Below are 18309 nucleotides of genomic sequence, written 5' to 3'. Positions count from 1 at the left end.
AGCCCTAAACTTCCGTCTTAGGTAACGATGACTTTGACTTAGTCATTCTCGGATCGCCATTAATTCATTCCCTATTAAACCAACCCCATCCTCCCTTCTTCCTTCTTCCTTCTGCGCTCCGCAATTCAAGCAGGAAAGCTGATGAGAAGAGCATTCGGTCCAGTCCTTGCAACATCCCGCACTGTTACTCGGAATATACACACACACAGACTTCCGCCGCTTCTTATCAGTGATAAACCTTACGCTTCGTTATCGCATCATCATCAATTCAGCACGTCTGCGAGAACAATGACTGAGAAAGTGGATGATATCACGAAATGGGCGAGCCAGGACGGCGAGTTTAGAAGAAAGCCGGTATGTAAATCAGTGATTTTTATAAGATTGATTGGATTAATTGACGGGTGTATAGTCTGTCTTTCGTAATTGCGTCTCGAAAGACCCGGATGCGCAGTACCCGGCTGAGAAGGGTCGTTACCATCTCTATATCTCCTGGGCTTGTCCTTGGTGAGCTCTTCTAGATTAACTTTGCATATAATCAGAGTATTTATGCTAACGGTGGAATTGAAGGGCGCATCGTACCGCGCTTGTTCGCAAGTTGAAGGGATTGGAGGATATCATTAGTATCAGGTAAGACCACCTCCTCCAAGATCTAGAAACCATGCTAATTTATTACTTAAAAGCGTCGTCGACTGGTACCTCGGCAAACTTGGCTGGAAATTCTCACCCCCCGAAGAAACCCCCGGCGCGACGATCGACCACCTGCACAACTACTCGCACCTCCGCGAGCTCTACTTCAGCGTCAACCCGGAGTACGAGGGCCGGTTCACGGTGCCGGTGTTGTGGGATAAGAAGACGAGCTCGATTGTGAACAATGAGTCGTCGGAGATTATCCGGATGTTTAATGTCGAGTTTGATGATATTATCGAGGAGAAGTATAAGGGGGTTACTTTCTATCCTGATGATTTGAAGGAGAAGATCGATGAGTTGAATGAATGGGTTTAGTAAGTCAATTCTTGTAAAGAAGTTCTACGAGAGAGCAAAAGCTAACAGAGTTGTTTAACAGCGACACGGTGAACAACGGCGTCTACAAATCCGGCTTCGCAAGCAAGCAAGAAGTCTACGAATCCCACGTCGTCAAAGTATTCAAGTCCCTCGACCGCCTCGAGTCCATCCTCGGCAGCTCGTCCGGCCCCTACCTCTTTGGCGACCGCCTGACCGAGGCCGATATCAGACTGTACCCGACTATCGTGCGGTTTGATCCGGTGTATGTGCAGCACTTCAAGTGTAACCTGGGCACGATCCGACATAACTACCCGAATATCCACAAGTGGCTTAAGCATTTGTACTGGGATATTCCGGCGTTCAAGGAGACGACTAATTTTGAGCACATCAAGAAGCATTACACTAAGGTATGTATTCATGTAGACTGCAGTGTGTTGAATTTGTTACTAACTCAAGACTGTCAACAGAGCCATACTCAGATCAACCCCTACTCCATCACGCCTCTTGGACCGATCCCGGACATTGAGCCCAAATGATCTGCTCAATTTCTTACTACAAACTGACATTCGTAGCAAAAGTCAGTCAGTAATACGAGTGAATATCAATAAATCTGATTCAAACCGAAATAAAAACTCGCGCGCTGATGAGATTTCGATTCGGCCTGACCTCTCTCCGCCCATTTCAAAACTCATAAACCCTCCCTTCCTAACCTCTCTCTTTCCTACTCCACACTCCAGCAATTCAGACTGACCCCCGCAAAAATGAGACTCTCTCGTGCATTCAGGGCCAAACCACGGGAAGCAAGTTCACTGTACCACCCTCTTCAACTAGAGAGACTGAGCTCACACGTGATTTTGATCCAGAACCAGTGCAACTACGACAACAACTGCAACTCGACAGCGTATCCGTCGCCTCCACTGTCTGAGAGTACTGCGCAGACACGCAGATCGCGGCGTAGTCGGTTTTTTGCGTTGTTCAAAACTGTATTTATTGGCTGTTGCTGTTCTAAGAGCAAGTGAGAGTGGGTGGCTGACTATCAAGCTCTTTTGTGGTTTCTAGCGCAGTCAGAGTACTATTGCGAATTCTGAATTCAGCGGAAGATCACCGGTAGAAAGTATCTCGATCAAGCGTAACTAAACTATCCTTTCTTTCTCTTTTTGTAAACTGATGGGGGAGTGTACGGTAGATGTAGAGCGACGACTGACCGTTTGACGAGAGTTATCTAGCTGCTCTCGATTATCCTCGACAAAAGACTATCTCTCGACATTTCCAGATCTTTACTTTTAAGATCCAGAGGAAGAAGAAGAAGCAACTGTCTGTATTACCTCTGCAAGATCACGAAGAATTCAGCGGCAAGATGGAAATCCCTGCTCTTCGACAATCAGGCGCACAGCTATTCCGCCAATCTGATGAGAATGGTGGAATACCATCAAAAACAAAAGCAAACGCAAAAGCAGACACCGAGAAAGTGGAGAAAAGAAGTGGTTCGATCTTTCGGAGACGCAGGGGGAAGAAAGCAGTGGAGGGCGGTGAAGATGGGGGTATGAAGAAGCGTACGACAGGGTTAGCTGTGCTGTCGAATGGCAATGTGCAGGCTCCTCAGTCTGTCGTATCTGAACTTCAGACAGCAGATGAAGTGGTTTCAGAAGAAGAAATCTACGATCAAGTCTACCTCGAGAGCAGCAGCGAGCGAGCACAAGCCGACGAAGAGGCAAGTCCGAGATACGTCGGTCATGCGACTATCAACGACCAGGCTATCAGCGAGGCGCAGAAGCTGTTGAAAGACTCACTTCGCCGGAAACCAGACAAGAGTGCTCTTGACTGTGAAGCGCCAGAGGTTATCCCGGTCGAGCAGGATCCGACCGACGACGTACTACCCGCGGACCAAAGCGGAGCAACCGGCGGCGTCACTGGGTTCTTGTCGGGATGGTACAAGAGTCTTCCGGCGATCAACATTTTCAGCGAGAGAGACAGACAGAGAGAGACAAGAGAGCAGGTGAGAAGGAAGGCGACAGTCAGCGAGGAGGAGGAGGAGGAGGAGGATGAGTGGATGAAGTATGAGCGCAGGTGGAGTATCTGGGATGAGCCGTATGGCGGGTATTCTACGGTGCACTCGTGGTACTGGGGCGGGACTCCGTTGGTGTAGAGTTGATGTTCTTCTGTTGTTCTTCTGTTCTTTTTCATGTTATTCTTGTTGTTCTTCTTCTTCTTATTGTTATTGTTCTTCTTCAAGTGATGAGTGGTGACGTCACTGCCGGCTCTTCGCGGCTCGCCTGGGTGCTTCTAGAACGAGCCCTAAACCACCTGAGCCTCACGTGCCGGTCGCATAAATCAGACGAAGCTGCTTCTGCCTTTGATCTCCATCGATTCTTCCTATTCTCCTCTTCTTGTTGTTTACTGCTCTTCAGACACTCTTCACCACTTCCTAATAACAATCAATGGACCGCCGTATCTACATCGTCCCGGATCAGCCCCGATCAGGCGTCTCGCCCACGATCGCCGCCCACCGCGCGCACCTCTCGCATTACATCGCCCAACTGACCTCGCTCGAGCGAGAACAGCAGCGTCTCGCGCTCGAGCAGCAGCTGCTCGCGCGTCAACAGGCGCAACTTACAGCTAAACGCGACCAACTCACCTACCTCATCGCGGAGGAGCAGGACCTCGTCATCCGCGCGTTGCAGCAGCAGCGCCAGCAGGAGCGCGAGGAGCAGGCCGAGGCGGCTGCGTTTCTTTCCGCGCTGGCGGAGCGGGAGGCGCAGATTGCGCGGAGGCAGAGGCTGCGGTATGCGGTTTATCGGAAACAGCAGGAGGAGCAGGCGATGAAGGACGCGGAGATTCAGCGTATTCTTCGATTCGTGCAGCAGCCTCAGCAGCGATACGAGCAGCAGCAGCAGATTCAGACCGAGCAGCAGCAGACCGAGCAGCAGCTTCAGAAAGAGGCATTCCAGCGCCTCTTGGACGAGCAGCAGCAGCTTCACTACCCGCAACAGCAACAGCAACAGCAACAGCAGTCGTCGGCATTGTCAGTCTCTGAAGCCTCAGAGAGCGACGAGACTCCGATCCGCCCGGGCACGATCTCCGCTTTCCTTCGCCAGCAGGGCATCAAACCCCGCGAGCTCTACTCGAGCTCGTCTCCCTCTGCAATCAAGCGCGGCTCGCGTCGTGGATCGAATGCGTTGTACGAGGAAAAACCCAAGCCAAAGCCGAGCGCGGACTCGATGGCTGGGTTCGACCGCAAGAGCGCGAAGCTTGTGCCGGACGTCAATTACGAGTCTGCACAGGATTTCTTGACTGCGTTGTTTGGCGGCGCAGCTGATCTCTCTTCGGCTTCTGCTCAGAGCCAGAGTCAGGGTCGACCGTCTACGCCGATCTCCAGCACGCGCGAGAGACCTTCAGAGGGCGCGTCACCGCTTGCCGATCAACCGCCGGCGAAGCAGCAAAAGATGGAGAAGCCGAAAGCAGTTGAAGGAGCACCTACGACCGCGCCGTCGTTTGACGAGCTGATGCAGATGATTTTCGGCGCCGCTGCGGAATCTGCTGAGCCGTCCGCAACCGAGCCCAAGACGCCGTTCGAGGAAGAGTACCCTGCCGAGCCCGAGACCGCGACTCGACCTCCGTACCACTACACGATTGCGCATGCAAAGCCGTCTGTGCCGCCGCCCAAGTTTGAGATTCCGGCGGAGGCGGCCAAGTCGCCGTTTGCGGTGATTGAGATGCAGATTGCGGCGATTCGCGGAAAAGTGCTTGATGCGTCTTCGCGGGTGGAGAAGATTTCTGCCGAGGAAGACGAGACGGCGAAGAGGCATAAGCTGCTTGAGATCCAGTCTGATTTGGAGAAGTACTACTCTGATCTGGACGACATCTTGCTGACCACGCCCGAGTCTGAGAGCGAGGACGAGGAGGTGAAGGCGCGGCGGCAGGAGCTGCGGAAGATGAAGCACGAGGTGACTACGATGGCTGTCGATACCGCGGACAAGATCGACAAGATTTTAAGTCCGCCGTCGGACTCTGACGAGGAGGACGAGGAGTTTGAGATTGTGGAGCGGGAGGAGAGCGCGGAGATGCCGCGGCCGGGAGAGGAAGTGATTGAGGGGGATGAGTACTTTGTGACGGAGAAGGCAGGGAAGGATGTTATTCTCGAGCGGGCGGAGGAGGAGAAGGACGAGAGTCTGGACGAGGAGGAGAAGAACGAGGTGAAGGTGCCGCTGAAGGTAGCCGAGGACGAGGACGACACGTCAGTGATTGTGCAGGCGTCGCAGCCGATCTCGCGAGACGAGACGGTGGAGGAGGTGTTTGTGCCGGAGGCGGAGAAGGCGTCGGGGAAGGTGTTGCTGGAGAAGAACAGCGGGGAGGAGAAGGAAGAGTTTCTGGACAGCGAGGAGGAGAACGAGGTGAAGGTCCCGCTGGAGGTGGAGGAGCTGAAGAAGGAGGGGAAGAGGAGCGAGAGTCCGATGCGGCATGTTGTGCTGGAGGATGTGCCTGATGAGGAGTGATTGTATATACTTATTGATAGTTAATGTAATGTAATAGCTAAGGCATCTTCAATATGGTTTAATAGTCGCGTTATCGGCGCAGCTGGGAGAAGAGCAGCTGGGAGAAGAGCCGCCTCCAAACTCCCAACGCCGCTCCTCCACAACTCCACTTCACCGCTGCTGCTGTTGTTGTTGTTGCTGCTGCTGCTGCTGCTGCTTATATACTGCTCGCAGACCATTGATCTGTTCTTATCCTCCTCTACAAGTACATACCGCAATGCTGTGCACCCGCCTGCCAATCACCCCGTCCGCCCGCCTCGACGCGCGTGTGATCTGCCGCCTCATCCTGCGCTCCTCGGCCCCTTCCCTCCCCTGCAGCCTCCGCCACGCGAGCAACAAAGTCCGCAAGCAGAACCGCAAGCAGGGCACTTCTGCCTCGACCATCGACTTCCGCCCAAACACCACGCCGCCGCCGCAGAAGCCGGTGTTTCCGAACATGCCGCAGCCGGTGCGCGTGAAGAGGGGGCAGTCTGTGCGTGCGCCGCAGGAGGAGTCACGTCGGGAGAAGAAGCAGATGGCTGCTGCTGCAGCTGAGCAGGCTGCGGACAAGGAGGACGTCGAGGACGACGAGACGGTGCTGTTTGAGCTGGCGGTGGATGACAGGGTGGTGCCTGTCCATCTGCCGTTTGAGAAATACGCGATTATTTTCAAGACGGCGATTCAGAACGCGGCGAAGCAGATGCAGATGACGGAGATGGGGTTGTATGATGCGATGCACGATGACAAGCGTAATCAGAGTGTTGCTGAGGACGCGAGGGCGAGATCTAGAGTGTTTTATATGGCGCTGCAGGATGCGGCGAAGCAGGTGATGATGGCGGATTTTGAGGAAGCCAAGAATCAGGTCAATCAGAGTGCCGCTGACGATGCAAAGGCTGATGCGAAGGCAGACGCAGAGGCAGAGGTAAAGGAGGACGCAAAGGCAGAGGCAAAGGCAGAGCCGAGCAAGACCGAGGAGGCCAGCAAAGTCGGTGACTCTGCCCCCCGCAGAACGCACCGAGCGCGGAGAAAGCACCGAGCTATCTCGGCATCCCGACGTCCTATCCGTCGCCGGATGATCCGCTCGTGAGCTCCGTCGATCAGCAGGGCAGCAGCAAGTCTTCAGACACCAACAAAGATGGCGGGCGAGTACGGCCTGCGCAGAGCGTGTTTGCAAAGTACAGGTACGGATATGTGCTGTACCTCGGACTTGTCTCTGGCGCGTTTGGCCTCGGTCTTGGAGGCACGGCATACTACGTCCTCAAGCAGTACGAGGACAGCAAGGGCGGCGCGCGGAGCATGTCCCCAGCAGCCGACGACGACGACGAGTGGATCAGCGGCGGCGGCTCGCGTCGCCAGCGACACACCTACCCTGTCTCGACCACTATCGCGATCCTATCGACGCTCGTGTTTGCCTGCAAACTGTCATTCCCGAGCCTGCGCAAGACACTCGTCAAGTACGGCTACGTGAACTTACCAATCTTCAGCTTCACCGCCCGGTCGACCGCCAACACGCCCAAACTCTCGCTCGTGCTCGCGCACTTTAGCCACCGCACGCTCGCCTCTTTCCTTGCGTCCACGCTCGCGCTCGTCTGGCTCTCGCGAGAAACCGAGTTCCTCGTCGCGCCCTCCGCGCTCGGCCCCGTGCTCGGCGCAGGCCTCGTCTCCACCACCGTGTCCGCCGCGCTCCTCCCTCGCGCGCTCGCGGGCGGCAACCAACTCTTCCTCAGAGCCATCAACGGCTCCTCCGGCCTCGCCTGCGCTGTCCTCGGCTTCCTCTCGACATTCGAAGACGCCGGCGACGTGCCGCACTACGTCTTCCTCGCGATGCTGGGACTCACGGGGTTTAGAGTTTTGGCAAAGAGCAAGTCTGTCGAAGCCGCGGGCGCGTGCGTGCTGAGCGCGTGGGAATTGGGCGGATTGGCCGGCGGATGGGCGGTGGGCAAGGCGCCGGACATGATGCTTTTGGCGCGAAAGATGGTGAGTGGGGATACGGCTTGGGCGCAGCAGGAACAGCATCTTTTGTATAGACGGGCGTTCTGGGGTATGCGAGCTGACGAGTGATTTTTTGCGTTGTGTTTATGATGATTTTACAGTGTGATGATTCTACAGGACTGCGGGGTGGTGCAATGGAGTATTAGGACGGTGGAGTTGTGGGGACAGGTAGTTGAATTAAGATAAGATAAGAGCCATATGACAATTCCCCTTTTCGGATGCTGCAGAGCAGTCTAAAGTTGTGTGCATTTGTGCTATGCACCAAACACATCCACATTTAGCACCACAAAACTCTAAAACTACTTCACTTCTGCTGCGGCGCAGATTAAGAAACGAAGCGACCAAAGCCCTTTGTTCCTGCTATCAACCAACCGTCACCAACCTCTTCTCCTTCGTACCTGCCAGACTCTCCGCAATGGCAAACGAGACCCGCAAGAACAACGGCGACTATGACCCGCTCCTGCACGACGGCCAGCCCGCCCTGCCGCGGTCCTCGACCGAAGTCGACACATCCTCCTCCTCCTCGTCCACACCCAGCGCCGAGCCCAGCGTAGCGACAACGACCGACAACGGCTCCACCGTTGACCTCGAGGCGGATCTCGAGGCCGTGGCTGCCGAGCAGCTTGCGCCGACGACGACGACGCAGTCCACGCCGACGCGGTTCCGAAGAGTGCGCTCGGCCGCGACCGAGCCCGCGCTCAAGAAGTTGATTGTCATCCTCATCGTTCCCGCCGTCGTGCTCTTCATCGTCTTCTTCTTCATCTCGCGCATGTCCAAGACCCCGTCCCGCGACGCCTCGCCGATCGCCGCGCCGACAGGCATCTCGTTCGCATCTGGGTTCAACATGAAGCAGTCCTGGGGCTCGCTCTCGCCCTACTACGAGACCGGCAAGGCATGGCCTGGTATCAGCGAGATGGCCGGCAAGGGATACTACGGTCTGCCACACGCGCAGTGCTCGTTCAAGCAGGTGCATGTGCTCCACCGCCATGCTGAGCGGTACCCTACCGGCGGCGCGTTCGACAAGATCAACGAGATGGCCGAGAAGCTGTACGGCATGACCGAGAAGCCTGCCGAGGAACTTTCATGGATCTCGGACTGGCGCCAGACCATGAACGATGAACTCTTGCTCGCGTCCGGAGTCGCAACCGAGTTCACCTCCGGCTCGATGTTTTGGGAAACCCACGGCAGATTCCTGTTCAACGCCACCGACAAGGGCGAGATGTTTTACCACCCGACACTGAACGTCTACCCGAACGGTACCGCGCGACCAAAGATCGTGCTCCGGACGACCGATCAGTCGCGGATCAACACCTCCGCGCACGCCTGGGCGGCCGGCTTCTTTGGCATCTACTCTGGCGAGCCCAACGCGCCGGTCGACGACGACGACCTGTACAAGATGGTGTACATGTCCGAGCGGGCGTTTGAGAACAACACGCTTGCGTCCTACTACTCGTGCCCGAACTCGCAGTCCAAGCGGTTCACGATCGGCTCCCGCATCTACCGCGAGTGGGTCAACATCTTCCTCAAGGACGCGACCGAGCGCCTCAACAAGCTGCTCCCGACCGCCAACCTTACCCCGATGGACATTTACTCCGTGATGGCGATGTGCGCGTACGAGACCGCCGCGTACGGATACTCGCGCTTCTGCGAGCTCTTCACCGAGAAAGAATGGTACGGCTACGAGTACCGCGACGCGCTCGAGTTCTGGGGCGACGCCTCGCTCGGCTCGGCGGTCGGTGCCGCGCAGGGCGTGGGCTGGCTCAAGGAGCTCCAGGCCAGACTCGAAGGCCATCTCCTGACCGAGCCCTATGGGAGCATCAACGTGACCATCACCAGCAGCGAAGAGACCTTCCCGCTCGACCAGCTGTTTTATATGGACATGACCCACGACACCATCATCCTCGCGATCCTAACCGCGCTCGGCCTGCCGTTCGGCCAACTACCATCCGACACCCTTCTCCAGCCGCGCCTGTTCGTCGCCTCGCGGCTCACCCCGTTCGGCGCAAGACTCTACGTCGAACTGATTGACTGCCCGGAGTTTGACGAGACAATGGTCCGTCTGAAACTCAACGGCCGCGTGATGCCCTTGGTCGGCGTCGGCGAGTGTCCGGCGGACGAAGACGGGTTCTGCTCGCTGACGACGTTCATCGACGCCCTCCGCATCGCGACCGAGAAGGTCGACTACGATAACGCGTGTTTTGGAATCCCAAAGGGGTGGGAGAACGCACCGGAGTTCCACAGGCCCCTGGATGAGTAATCCATCTAAAAATCTGAAGAAAGCGACAACATCTCTGTGCCTCGACAGCGGCATAATCTCTCATACATTTTTCATTGTGATGCATCTGGATACACTATCCATCGTGAAGACAAGGTGAATAAAAATAAGAATACTTTTTGTGGGTTGAAGTAAGATAAAGTGGTGGGTTTTACTGTTTATAGTTTTAGTTTGTGCTTGTGAATGTGTAAAATTCATAAATATTTCTTAAATTAGAGACGATGTATGTATACTCGGTAAATGTCACATGTAAAAACAAAAAACAACGCAAATGATTTAATAAGCACCCTTCTCCAAATCCTCATCTCGAACCGGCGCAACATACCGCAGCTCAAACAAAGGCGGCGGCCGCACGGCGTCCTTTTTGCCAAACACCCGCGCGTTGACAAACCACTTTGCCATCGAGAGCTGGTACTTCATATGCGTCCTCGTCGGGACCGCAAAGACACGGTCTAGTTCCTCGAGCGTGAGCGCTTTCGTCTCTGGAACGAAGAACAGCACGAGGAAGAAACCAATCACGTTCCAGGCCGCGTACCAGCCGAACGCGCCTTGGGTTGTGAACGCTTTTTGGAGACGGGGCCAGGTGAGCGAGAGGATGAAGTTGAAGAACCAGGTGGTTGCGGTCGCGAAGGACATGCCGAGGTCGCGGATGTAGAGCGGGAAGGCTTCGGCGGAGTAGGTGAACGGGACGGGGCCCTCACCAGGCGAGTATACGATCGCAAAGAGGTAGATTCCGAGCGCGACGCAGCCGACGCGGGCTTTCTCGCCTGGGATGTAGAACGAGAAGCCGGTGAAGAGGAGGAAGAGCGCCATGAGCGGGAACGTGACGAGGAGCAACCACCGGCGACCAAAAGTGTCGATCGTGTACACGGCCGGGATCGCAAACAGAAAGTTGATGATACCAAACCCCATCGAGGCCAGCAGCGCCGAGACGGCAGAGAAGCCCGAGTCCTGGAAGATCGAGGACGAGTAGTACGCAATCACGTTGACTCCGCAAAACTGCTGCATAAACATCACAATCCACGACGCGAGCGCGGCGCGGCGGTTGCGCGGGATCGTCACGAGCTCGCGGATGAGGTTATGTCCGCGCTTGAGCTCCTGCTCCTGCACGAGCAAGACATGCATGTAATACACATCCCGCGCAGCCTGCAGGTCGTTGCCGCGCAGGACCTGCATCGACTCAAACGCCTTGCGGTGCTGGTTCCGGCCCATGTACCAGCGCGGCGACTCTGGGCAGAAAAACACCTGTGCGCAGACGAGGATCGCGGGGAAACAGGCCGAGCCGATCATCAGGCGCCAGTTGAGACCCGTGATGTTGTGCTTGTCGGGCACGTAGTAGAAGGCCACGTCGGCGACGTAGCCGAGCATGATCCCGAACGCGGTCCACATCTGCCACATCATCACGAGCGCGCCGCGGATGACGGCGGGCGTGCACTCGGCAGAGTAGACGGGCACAGTCGCGGACTTTGCGCCGATGCCGAGACCGAGGAAGAACCGCGAGATGAAGAGATGCCACCAGGTATTGGTGCACGCACCCCAGATACAGGTCGCGGCCGCGATCAGACAGGAGATGAAGATCGTTCCCCGGCGACCAAAGAAGTTGTTCATCGGGCCCGAGATCCAGCATCCGATAACCGCGCAGCAGAGATAAGGACCGGAGTTGACCAGTCCGACGATCCAGGTGTCGTAGTCCGAGTTCGAGCCGATGCCGAACTGCGAGGGGTAAAACAGATTCGCGCCGTTGATGACGGTCTCGTCCATACCCTGCACGGCTGCCGCCAGCGAGCACAGGACGACGAGGGAATACAGCGCCTTGGGCTGCGACCAGCGGTGCTCGTATTCGTAGAGTAGAGACTGGCGGTCGGCGTCGGTGAGCATGCTGATGTCTCTACCTAGACCAGCCGGGTTTTGCGCGATGAGCGCACCTTTCCTGAACTCGTCGACGTAGTCCTCCATGTCGTGCTCCATGGCGTAGGCGGTAGCCGAGGCGAGGAGCTCCTCTTCGGATATTCCGATTAGCGGGTTGTTGGGATCAACAAGACCGTTCAGGTTGTCTTTCTCGCGCAGGGTTGTGTCGTCGTCAGCGCGGGGCAGACGGGAGTGGTCCACGCCAGAGGAGGTCGAGGAGGTGTCGACGACGGCGGCGGAGTTTTCAACATTTGATGCCGAGGGGGCGAATTTCTTTGCTTGCGACATGGTGGGTTTGCAGCAAGGGAGAGAAGAGTGTGGGGAAGAGAGCGAGTGGCGGGGTAGGGATGATCATAGTTATATATATAGGCGGGATCAGAGAGTTTGCAGATAGGATCCGAAAGCCAAAGGCGGACAAGGAGCAGAGCGAGGTACGGTACAGCAGAGGTCACCGCAAGGATGGAGAACGGAGACAGAAGTATATGACGTTATCCGAACAGCGGAGAAGAGGACGCCCACTCACGCCGACGGAAATGCGGAGAAGCCAGTGGTCACGACCAGAACAGCGGAACAGAACAGAGAAACAGAGAACAGAGCGTCAGATGACAGCAGCACTATTTCATGAATCAGAACAGGCAGCAGCAGACGAAGATCAGGCAGAGCAGCAGCAGCAGCAGCAGCGCAGGTTCTTCGCGCAACCACAGGCGAACAACGACCGACGAGAGGCACAGCGATGGGTTTGAGTTTTTGCCCGAAGCGGAAAGAGTTCGGATGAGCGAATGACGTCGTCGGCGTTTCAGCATTTTGACGAGCCTCTGCTTCACCGTCCGTCACAGGGCGTAGTCGAAGAAGGAAGGCCGAGTGCTGAATGTGATATGTGAGCGTTGGTTGTTATCTCTGATGGTCAGTGGCAGGCATTGTTGCTGCTGTTGTAGCTCATCAACGACCGAGCAGCAGCGCAGTGCCTGACCGAGAGCGAGCGAAGATCAGAGCCATGTGATGGAGAAGTAGACTATTTGCTTGTTTGCTGCTGTTCTTCTTGACTGCTGCTTCTCTTCCTCTGCTCTTGTTCCTCTTCCTCTTCCCATACTCTGGTCTTCTCTTCTTCTCTTCTCCCCACAAAGACGGGATCACCGCTCATAAACCTTCTGCGTCATTGTCTCGGATAAAGTTATCCCACAAACCTAAATCACTACAGACCTATTATAGTGTCACGTGAGTTGCATAACTGTCACGTGGACACAACCGCACAACACTCATGTGCACTAAACCTCCAAACTCTAATTCCCTCGGAACGGCGTCCAAATATTTTCATGTTCACCGGGATTCAGGCTTGCGTATAGTCCACCGCATTTGTCTCTTTTTCGCGACAGATCAAGAGAGAAATAAAGATGCGGATACAGACAATTGCAAGCCGGCTGCGGCCGCTTACAATGCCTTCAATGGCGCCTGCCGCGAGCCTCTTCCGCAGCCGCTACTTCTCGAGCACACCTGTCTTCTTCGCCGAGGGCGACAGCAGCAGCAGCAGCCCCAGCAGCAGTTCCAGCCCCGGCAGCAGAACTGATGCCCTCAATCCCACGATGAAGACCACCTTTGGCCGCGCGGTTGGCGACAGCGCGCCCGTCGAAGAGGCAAACACAGATGCAGCCAATCCAGCCGTTGCCGCGGCCGGTCCGATGCGACCGCCATACGCCACACCTGCGCTCGGCGAGGCCTTCGTGCAAAAGACATGGGATATCCCCACGCTGCAGTCCGCCGCCCCGGTCATGCACGACAAGAAGAACCCCGTCAAGAAACTCGTCCTCCGCTACGCCTGGACCGTGACCTTCTCCCGCCGCAACACGCACTTTGTGCTCTCCTCGCTCTACATGGACACCGGAAACCTCTACTCCTTCCCCGCCGAGGACGTCAAGATCTCGATGTCGACCGGTTACGTCGGCTTCAAAAACTCCGCGCAGGGTTCGATCGAGGCTATGTACCGGCTCACTCTCGCGTTTGTCAGGAAAGCCGTCGAGATGGGCTACATGGACCACGAGTGGGATCTCAGACTCCGCGGCTTTGCGCAGCAGCGCCCGGCTTTTCTCAAACTCTTTGAGGGACGTGAGACTCAGGCGGTCAGACATAAGATCACTCGGGTGATGGACGTCACAAAGATGAGAGTCGGTGGTGTTCGTCCCAAGAAGACGAGAAGAGTCTAAACCTTACCTCGTCTGCAGATTATGTACATATATCTACTATAATAGAAATACTCATTATCTTATATACAATGCCCTTCACCGCTGCTAAAACCTGTCATCTCATCATCAGCCTACCAATGCCGGGCAATAATAATATGCTCCTTCACCACCGCAAGCAACCCGCGCACATCCCGTCTCTCGATTCCCTCGTGCCCCGGCACGTCCTCAAACGCAACCCGTCCATTCATGTACTTTGCCACTTTCCAGAAAAGCTCAACCGTCCGCGCACCCTGTCCTTCCACGATCTTGTCCATCCACCGCCGCTCGAGCACAGTCGCCCGCTCGGGCTCTCCAAGTATCGTGTCTTCGCTGTCATTCTCACCCTCTCCACTAGTATTTGCACCTGCTCCCGCAGATCCAGCTCCATCTCCGCTTTCCTTGCCTGTCTTGTTCTTACTCTTACTCCACACAATATCCTCCTCATCCTCATCTTCCTCCTCATTACTCCTTCTCTGCTCATCCTCCGCCACCTCTTTCTTAATCGAACTCGATATCCTCAACCATATAAACGTCCTCACCTGCGCAAGATATCCATACCGCAACATCCACGCCAGCGCATCAAGATACTCATCCCTCATCGCATGCGACGGAATCAGGTTCCCAAACGGCCGCGGCTCCTGCGCCGAGATCTCCTGCAGCAGTTTCGGAAGCGACGGCATCGTCGGAAACCGCCGCGCAAAGATCCGCCGGTGCGTCTGAAGACTCGCGAGTGGGGCGGTCGGGGCGACGATGTAGATGCCGCGGCGGTGGATTGGGATGATTGTTCGTGCACGACGCCAGTAAATCAGATGGCGCGCATATGTCTCAATCTCGTTCACCGAGATATCGGTTGCTGCTGCAATCTTGGCCAATCTAAACACATGCAATCCCTTGTTAGCCCATAATATGGAAGCAGAAGTAGTAAACACATAGACATACGACTCGGTAGGACTAATCGCCTTAATAAACCTCCCATACTGACTCCTCTCATCAATCTGCATCGCGTTATATATCCTCTCCACACTCTCAAGCAACAGCACCGCATGCTCCACAAACGGCAGTCCAGCATACCGACTCAGATCCCGATCCGCAGCCCCGTTCACGGCCGCAAACTGATCAGAGTAATCCTCCGTCGTCAGATAAAACCCCGGCGTCTTCACCGGCTCCAGAATCGACGGCAAGCTAGCAGAGTGCATCGTGATCGGAACCTGGAACGACCGCGTCGACCCGTTGATCACCACGTTCGCAATCGACCCCGCCGAAATCGCAAGGTACACCTGCGCGAGCGCGAGCGCAAGTGACGACTTTGTCAGCGTCATCGTCCACAGCTCGTCCTGGCTCATCCCGTTCTCGACCGCCCGCTCTCGCAGCCGCAGAATCGTCTGCGCCTGCTGCCACACGTAGTTCGTCCGGTGCTGCTCTAGTCGGAGACACTCCGCCAGCGGCGCAGCAACGTAATTGTACATCTCGTCCAGCCGCGCGTGGTACTCGAGCTCGGGCGGATCCATCACAAACACAACGTGAAACATCCGCATGACGCCTTCTTCGGAAACAGACTTGCGCTGCTGCTGCGCCGGCGACGATGTTGCGCCGAGCACAGGGCTCGCGTTCATCGACGACGCGTTCGATTGCTCCCTTGAGAAGAAATCCGAAGACGACGATTGATCTGGGCCGACCGAAGATAAATCAGCCTCCGCATCGCCCGAGTCTTCTTTCTTTCCTCCGAGCCGGAACGCATGAAACACGCTGTTGATGTACTCCGACGACGTAGCCTCGCTTGCTCTGCCTCGGTCGGCATCATCCTCACCTCCGCCCAAGTAACGCCTGGCGCCGCTGCTGTCGCCATCTGCATCCTCCTGCTCTTCATCAATAGTCTCAGACGCAGCCTGCGAAGACGAATCCATAGTCAAACTAGTAGTAATAAACGACCGTTCGAGCGCGTTTATACTACTATCAGCCTCGTCATCCCCACCGCCTTCATAATAATCGTCATCGTCGTAATCATCTCCATCAAGCGTATCATCGTACCCGAAATACCCATCCATCCGATCCGAATCAGACGCCATACTCTTCATCCCCGTCGACGCCGCCGAAGTCGACCCCGCGCCCCGCTTCCGCCGCCAATGCATCATCCTCTCCCGCGCGCTCTTCTTCCACTTCCCGTCCGGCCGCGCATGCATCGGCAGGCCCAAGAACGCCTGCTCGTCGGCCGTGAACTCAAACTTGGTGTCGCACATACTGCGCTGTGGACAACACAGCGTCGCCAGAAACTCGGCGTCAAACCCAAACGCACGCTCCCAGGCCACCTGCGAGCTCGAGCCCGGCTGCGAGTAGCGGTTATTCGCGCTGTCGTCGTCCCCGCTGTCGTCGGACTCGTCGTCTTCGTCGTTGCGGTCCAGGTCCGCGCTCGCCATCTGGCGGTGGTGGTGGTAGTGATGTGCGTGGTGGTGATGATGGTGGTGAGGGTGGAAATGCGTAGATACCCCGTGGTGAGGACTTCCGCCCGATGACGCAGGCGCAGAGGTATCTGCCAGACTGTTGCGCCGCGAGAGATTGACGCTCCCCGCGCGTTGGCCGGCCGAAGCTCCAGTGTTCGGATTCGACAGCGGCGTCACGTTCGGCGAGCGCAGCGCGGCCGAGATCTCGGGGATGTTTATGCTGTTTGCGATCGCAGAGGTGTCGAGCCCCGACAACGCCGCAAGGCGAGGCGAGGTGATTGCCGCGGCGGCGGCGGCCGATGGCGTTTCGCGCTGGTGTGATGGTGAAGGTACTTGACTGCTGCTGCCACTACCAGCCGTGCCTGCGTTGGATGATGACGGCTCGCCAGTAGTCGCTGCGGTACTCGCGCCCCCGACAATTGTAGAATTCGACAGATTTGACTTGCGATTCGTAGACCGCCCAGCGGGCGTGCGACTCCGCCGTCTCGGCGACGCAGAAGACGCCGTCGACCCTGCCGTCGACCCCGGCGCGCTCGGTATCCTCCGCTCTCTGCGCCTCCGTCTCGCGGACGTCGACCGATTCCCATGATGCGATTTCCGCGGCGACGACGACGAATACGAGTACCCTTCTGCCGCACCGAGTGCGATCGTCTGCGATAGCGACAACAGCTTACTCGTCCCCCTACCGCGGCTATCGAGATCCCGGTCGCTCGCTTCAAGGTCTAATTGGTCGATATCCTCGTCGCTGTGGGAGTAGTAATCCTCGTCGCTGCCGCTGCTCCAGCCGCCGCTTTCCTCGTTCGCGGTCGATCCGTATCCGGCGCCGCGGTCGCCGTAGTCGTCATCAGACGAATACGAGGCCGAGGAGTTGTACTGCGAACTAGTAGGCGACGAGTCTGGCGAGTCAAAGTAGTACGGCTTCGTCACGGGATCGAAAGCCGGCGACGTCGCATTCGATCCTGCTTCACCTTGCTGCTGCTGCTGTTGCTGTTGTTGCTGCTGCTGCTGACTATCAAGCTGCTGTTTCAGCTTCGACAATCTCGCGCCCAAAGTCATCGACGACTGTCCCCCATCCGACGCAGCAGACGACGGCCGCACTCGCGGCGACGACAGCGCCGACGCCCGCGACACCATCTGCTGCTGCTGCTGATGCTGATGTCCCCCCTTCATCTCCCGCTTCTCGCGCGCGCCCGCGCCTCCTGCTGCCGACGACCCGCTGTTCGGAAGTCGCTCGGTTTGCGGGTAGTTGAAGACGAACTGCGGTCCGCCGGGGGTGGTCACGACGAAGAGGATGCCGCGCAGACGCGGGCTTGGTCCGCCGGACGCAGACGCCCGACTGCTGCTCATAAGGTCTGGATGTTCACCTCGTAGTCAGGAAGAGCTGCTGTGTAGATTAAGCAAACAGAGCGAGGAAATGTATCCGAATACGGGATCTCGAAAACACCGGGCTCTGGTTGATTATCCAGCTGGCAGTCAGTCAGTTGCGCTGAGCCGACGGTTGGCTTTTGCCTAAGCAATATTTAAATTCTAATTAGAGTTCCTCGCCTTTTCATCCCATCTCAGTATGCAATTGATATGTTTAGAAGAGAATACAATACAATAAGAATAGATAGAATAAGCAATATGTATAGAACGATAGACGATTTTGAAATTATGAATGAAAAAAGAGAAATGGGCTAAGCAAACTAGTGACTTTGGTGCAGTCTGTGCGCCTAGTCAATTCCAGGCACCGACAGAGCATATTGTAACAAAGTGGAATAACAGACAAACGTTGAAACGATAAATACAAAAACAAACAAAAACAAAGTGCAGACAACATTTCAGTAATGAAGAGATAGAAGGAAAATATAAGAAAGTATGGCGGGCTAAGAGAAACAAAACAAAAGAAAGACACGAAACAAATGCGATGAACCTTTCCCAGAGTAAAAGTAATTGATATAAAAAATAAGCATACAAGCAAGAACGCG

At 56.0% G+C, this 18309-nt stretch overlaps 8 protein-coding genes across 8 annotated transcripts; 6 read left to right on the top strand and 2 right to left on the bottom strand.

The window, feature by feature from the left end:
* Nucleotides 1–1651, top strand: BZA70DRAFT_153533 (glutathione S-transferase). Its single transcript, XM_064909728.1, has 5 exons — nt 1–354; nt 410–504; nt 568–627; nt 681–1001; nt 1064–1651. Exons 1-5 carry the CDS (start codon nt 142–144, stop codon nt 1536–1538), a joined length of 1164 nt encoding a protein of 387 aa, XP_064768386.1. The 5' UTR covers nt 1–141; the 3' UTR covers nt 1539–1651.
* On the top strand, nt 1593–3352 carry BZA70DRAFT_153544 (uncharacterized protein). The gene is made up of 4 exons (XM_064909729.1): nt 1593–1802; nt 1866–1985; nt 2062–2131; nt 2229–3352. The coding sequence occupies exons 1-4, from the start codon at nt 1764–1766 to the stop codon at nt 3146–3148; spliced, it is 1149 nt and encodes a 382-aa protein (XP_064768385.1). The 5' UTR covers nt 1593–1763; the 3' UTR covers nt 3149–3352.
* A 20-nt stretch (nt 3353–3372) lies between these two features.
* Nucleotides 3373–5744, top strand: BZA70DRAFT_277888 (uncharacterized protein). Its single transcript, XM_064912525.1, has one exon. It carries the CDS (start codon nt 3441–3443, stop codon nt 5493–5495), a length of 2055 nt encoding a protein of 684 aa, XP_064768384.1. The 5' UTR covers nt 3373–3440; the 3' UTR covers nt 5496–5744.
* On the top strand, nt 5598–7749 carry BZA70DRAFT_277887 (uncharacterized protein). The gene is made up of 2 exons (XM_064912524.1): nt 5598–6498; nt 6522–7749. The coding sequence occupies exons 1-2, from the start codon at nt 5752–5754 to the stop codon at nt 7572–7574; spliced, it is 1800 nt and encodes a 599-aa protein (XP_064768383.1). The 5' UTR covers nt 5598–5751; the 3' UTR covers nt 7575–7749.
* A 113-nt stretch (nt 7750–7862) lies between these two features.
* Nucleotides 7863–9995, top strand: BZA70DRAFT_295146 (putative phytase). Its single transcript, XM_064914477.1, has one exon. The coding sequence runs from the start codon at nt 7921–7923 to the stop codon at nt 9760–9762; it is 1842 nt and encodes a 613-aa protein (XP_064768382.1). The 5' UTR covers nt 7863–7920; the 3' UTR covers nt 9763–9995.
* Nucleotides 9996–12445, bottom strand: BZA70DRAFT_277885 (MFS sugar transporter). The gene has a single exon (XM_064912523.1). The coding sequence runs from the start codon at nt 11974–11976 to the stop codon at nt 10057–10059; it is 1920 nt and encodes a 639-aa protein (XP_064768381.1). The 5' UTR covers nt 11977–12445; the 3' UTR covers nt 9996–10056.
* Nucleotides 12446–12921: 476 nt separating this feature from the next.
* BZA70DRAFT_277883 (uncharacterized protein) lies at nt 12922–13936 on the top strand. The gene has a single exon (XM_064912522.1). It carries the CDS (start codon nt 13080–13082, stop codon nt 13884–13886), a length of 807 nt encoding a protein of 268 aa, XP_064768380.1. The 5' UTR covers nt 12922–13079; the 3' UTR covers nt 13887–13936.
* On the bottom strand, nt 13937–17850 carry BZA70DRAFT_277882 (nitrogen permease regulator of amino acid transport activity 3-domain-containing protein). Its single transcript, XM_064912521.1, has 2 exons — nt 14844–17850; nt 13937–14777 (listed from the first exon to the last, which is right to left on the bottom strand). Exons 1-2 carry the CDS (start codon nt 17687–17689, stop codon nt 13997–13999), a joined length of 3627 nt encoding a protein of 1208 aa, XP_064768379.1. The 5' UTR covers nt 17690–17850; the 3' UTR covers nt 13937–13996.
* Nucleotides 17851–18309: the final 459 nt, after the last annotated feature.

The sequence above is a fragment of the Myxozyma melibiosi genome (assembly GCF_037950935.1).
Source record: "Myxozyma melibiosi strain Phaff 52-87 chromosome Unknown BZA70scaffold_5, whole genome shotgun sequence".
NCBI lineage: Eukaryota > Fungi > Ascomycota > Lipomycetes > Lipomycetales > Lipomycetaceae > Myxozyma > Myxozyma melibiosi.
This window is presented reverse-complemented; position numbering and strand designations above follow the sequence as displayed.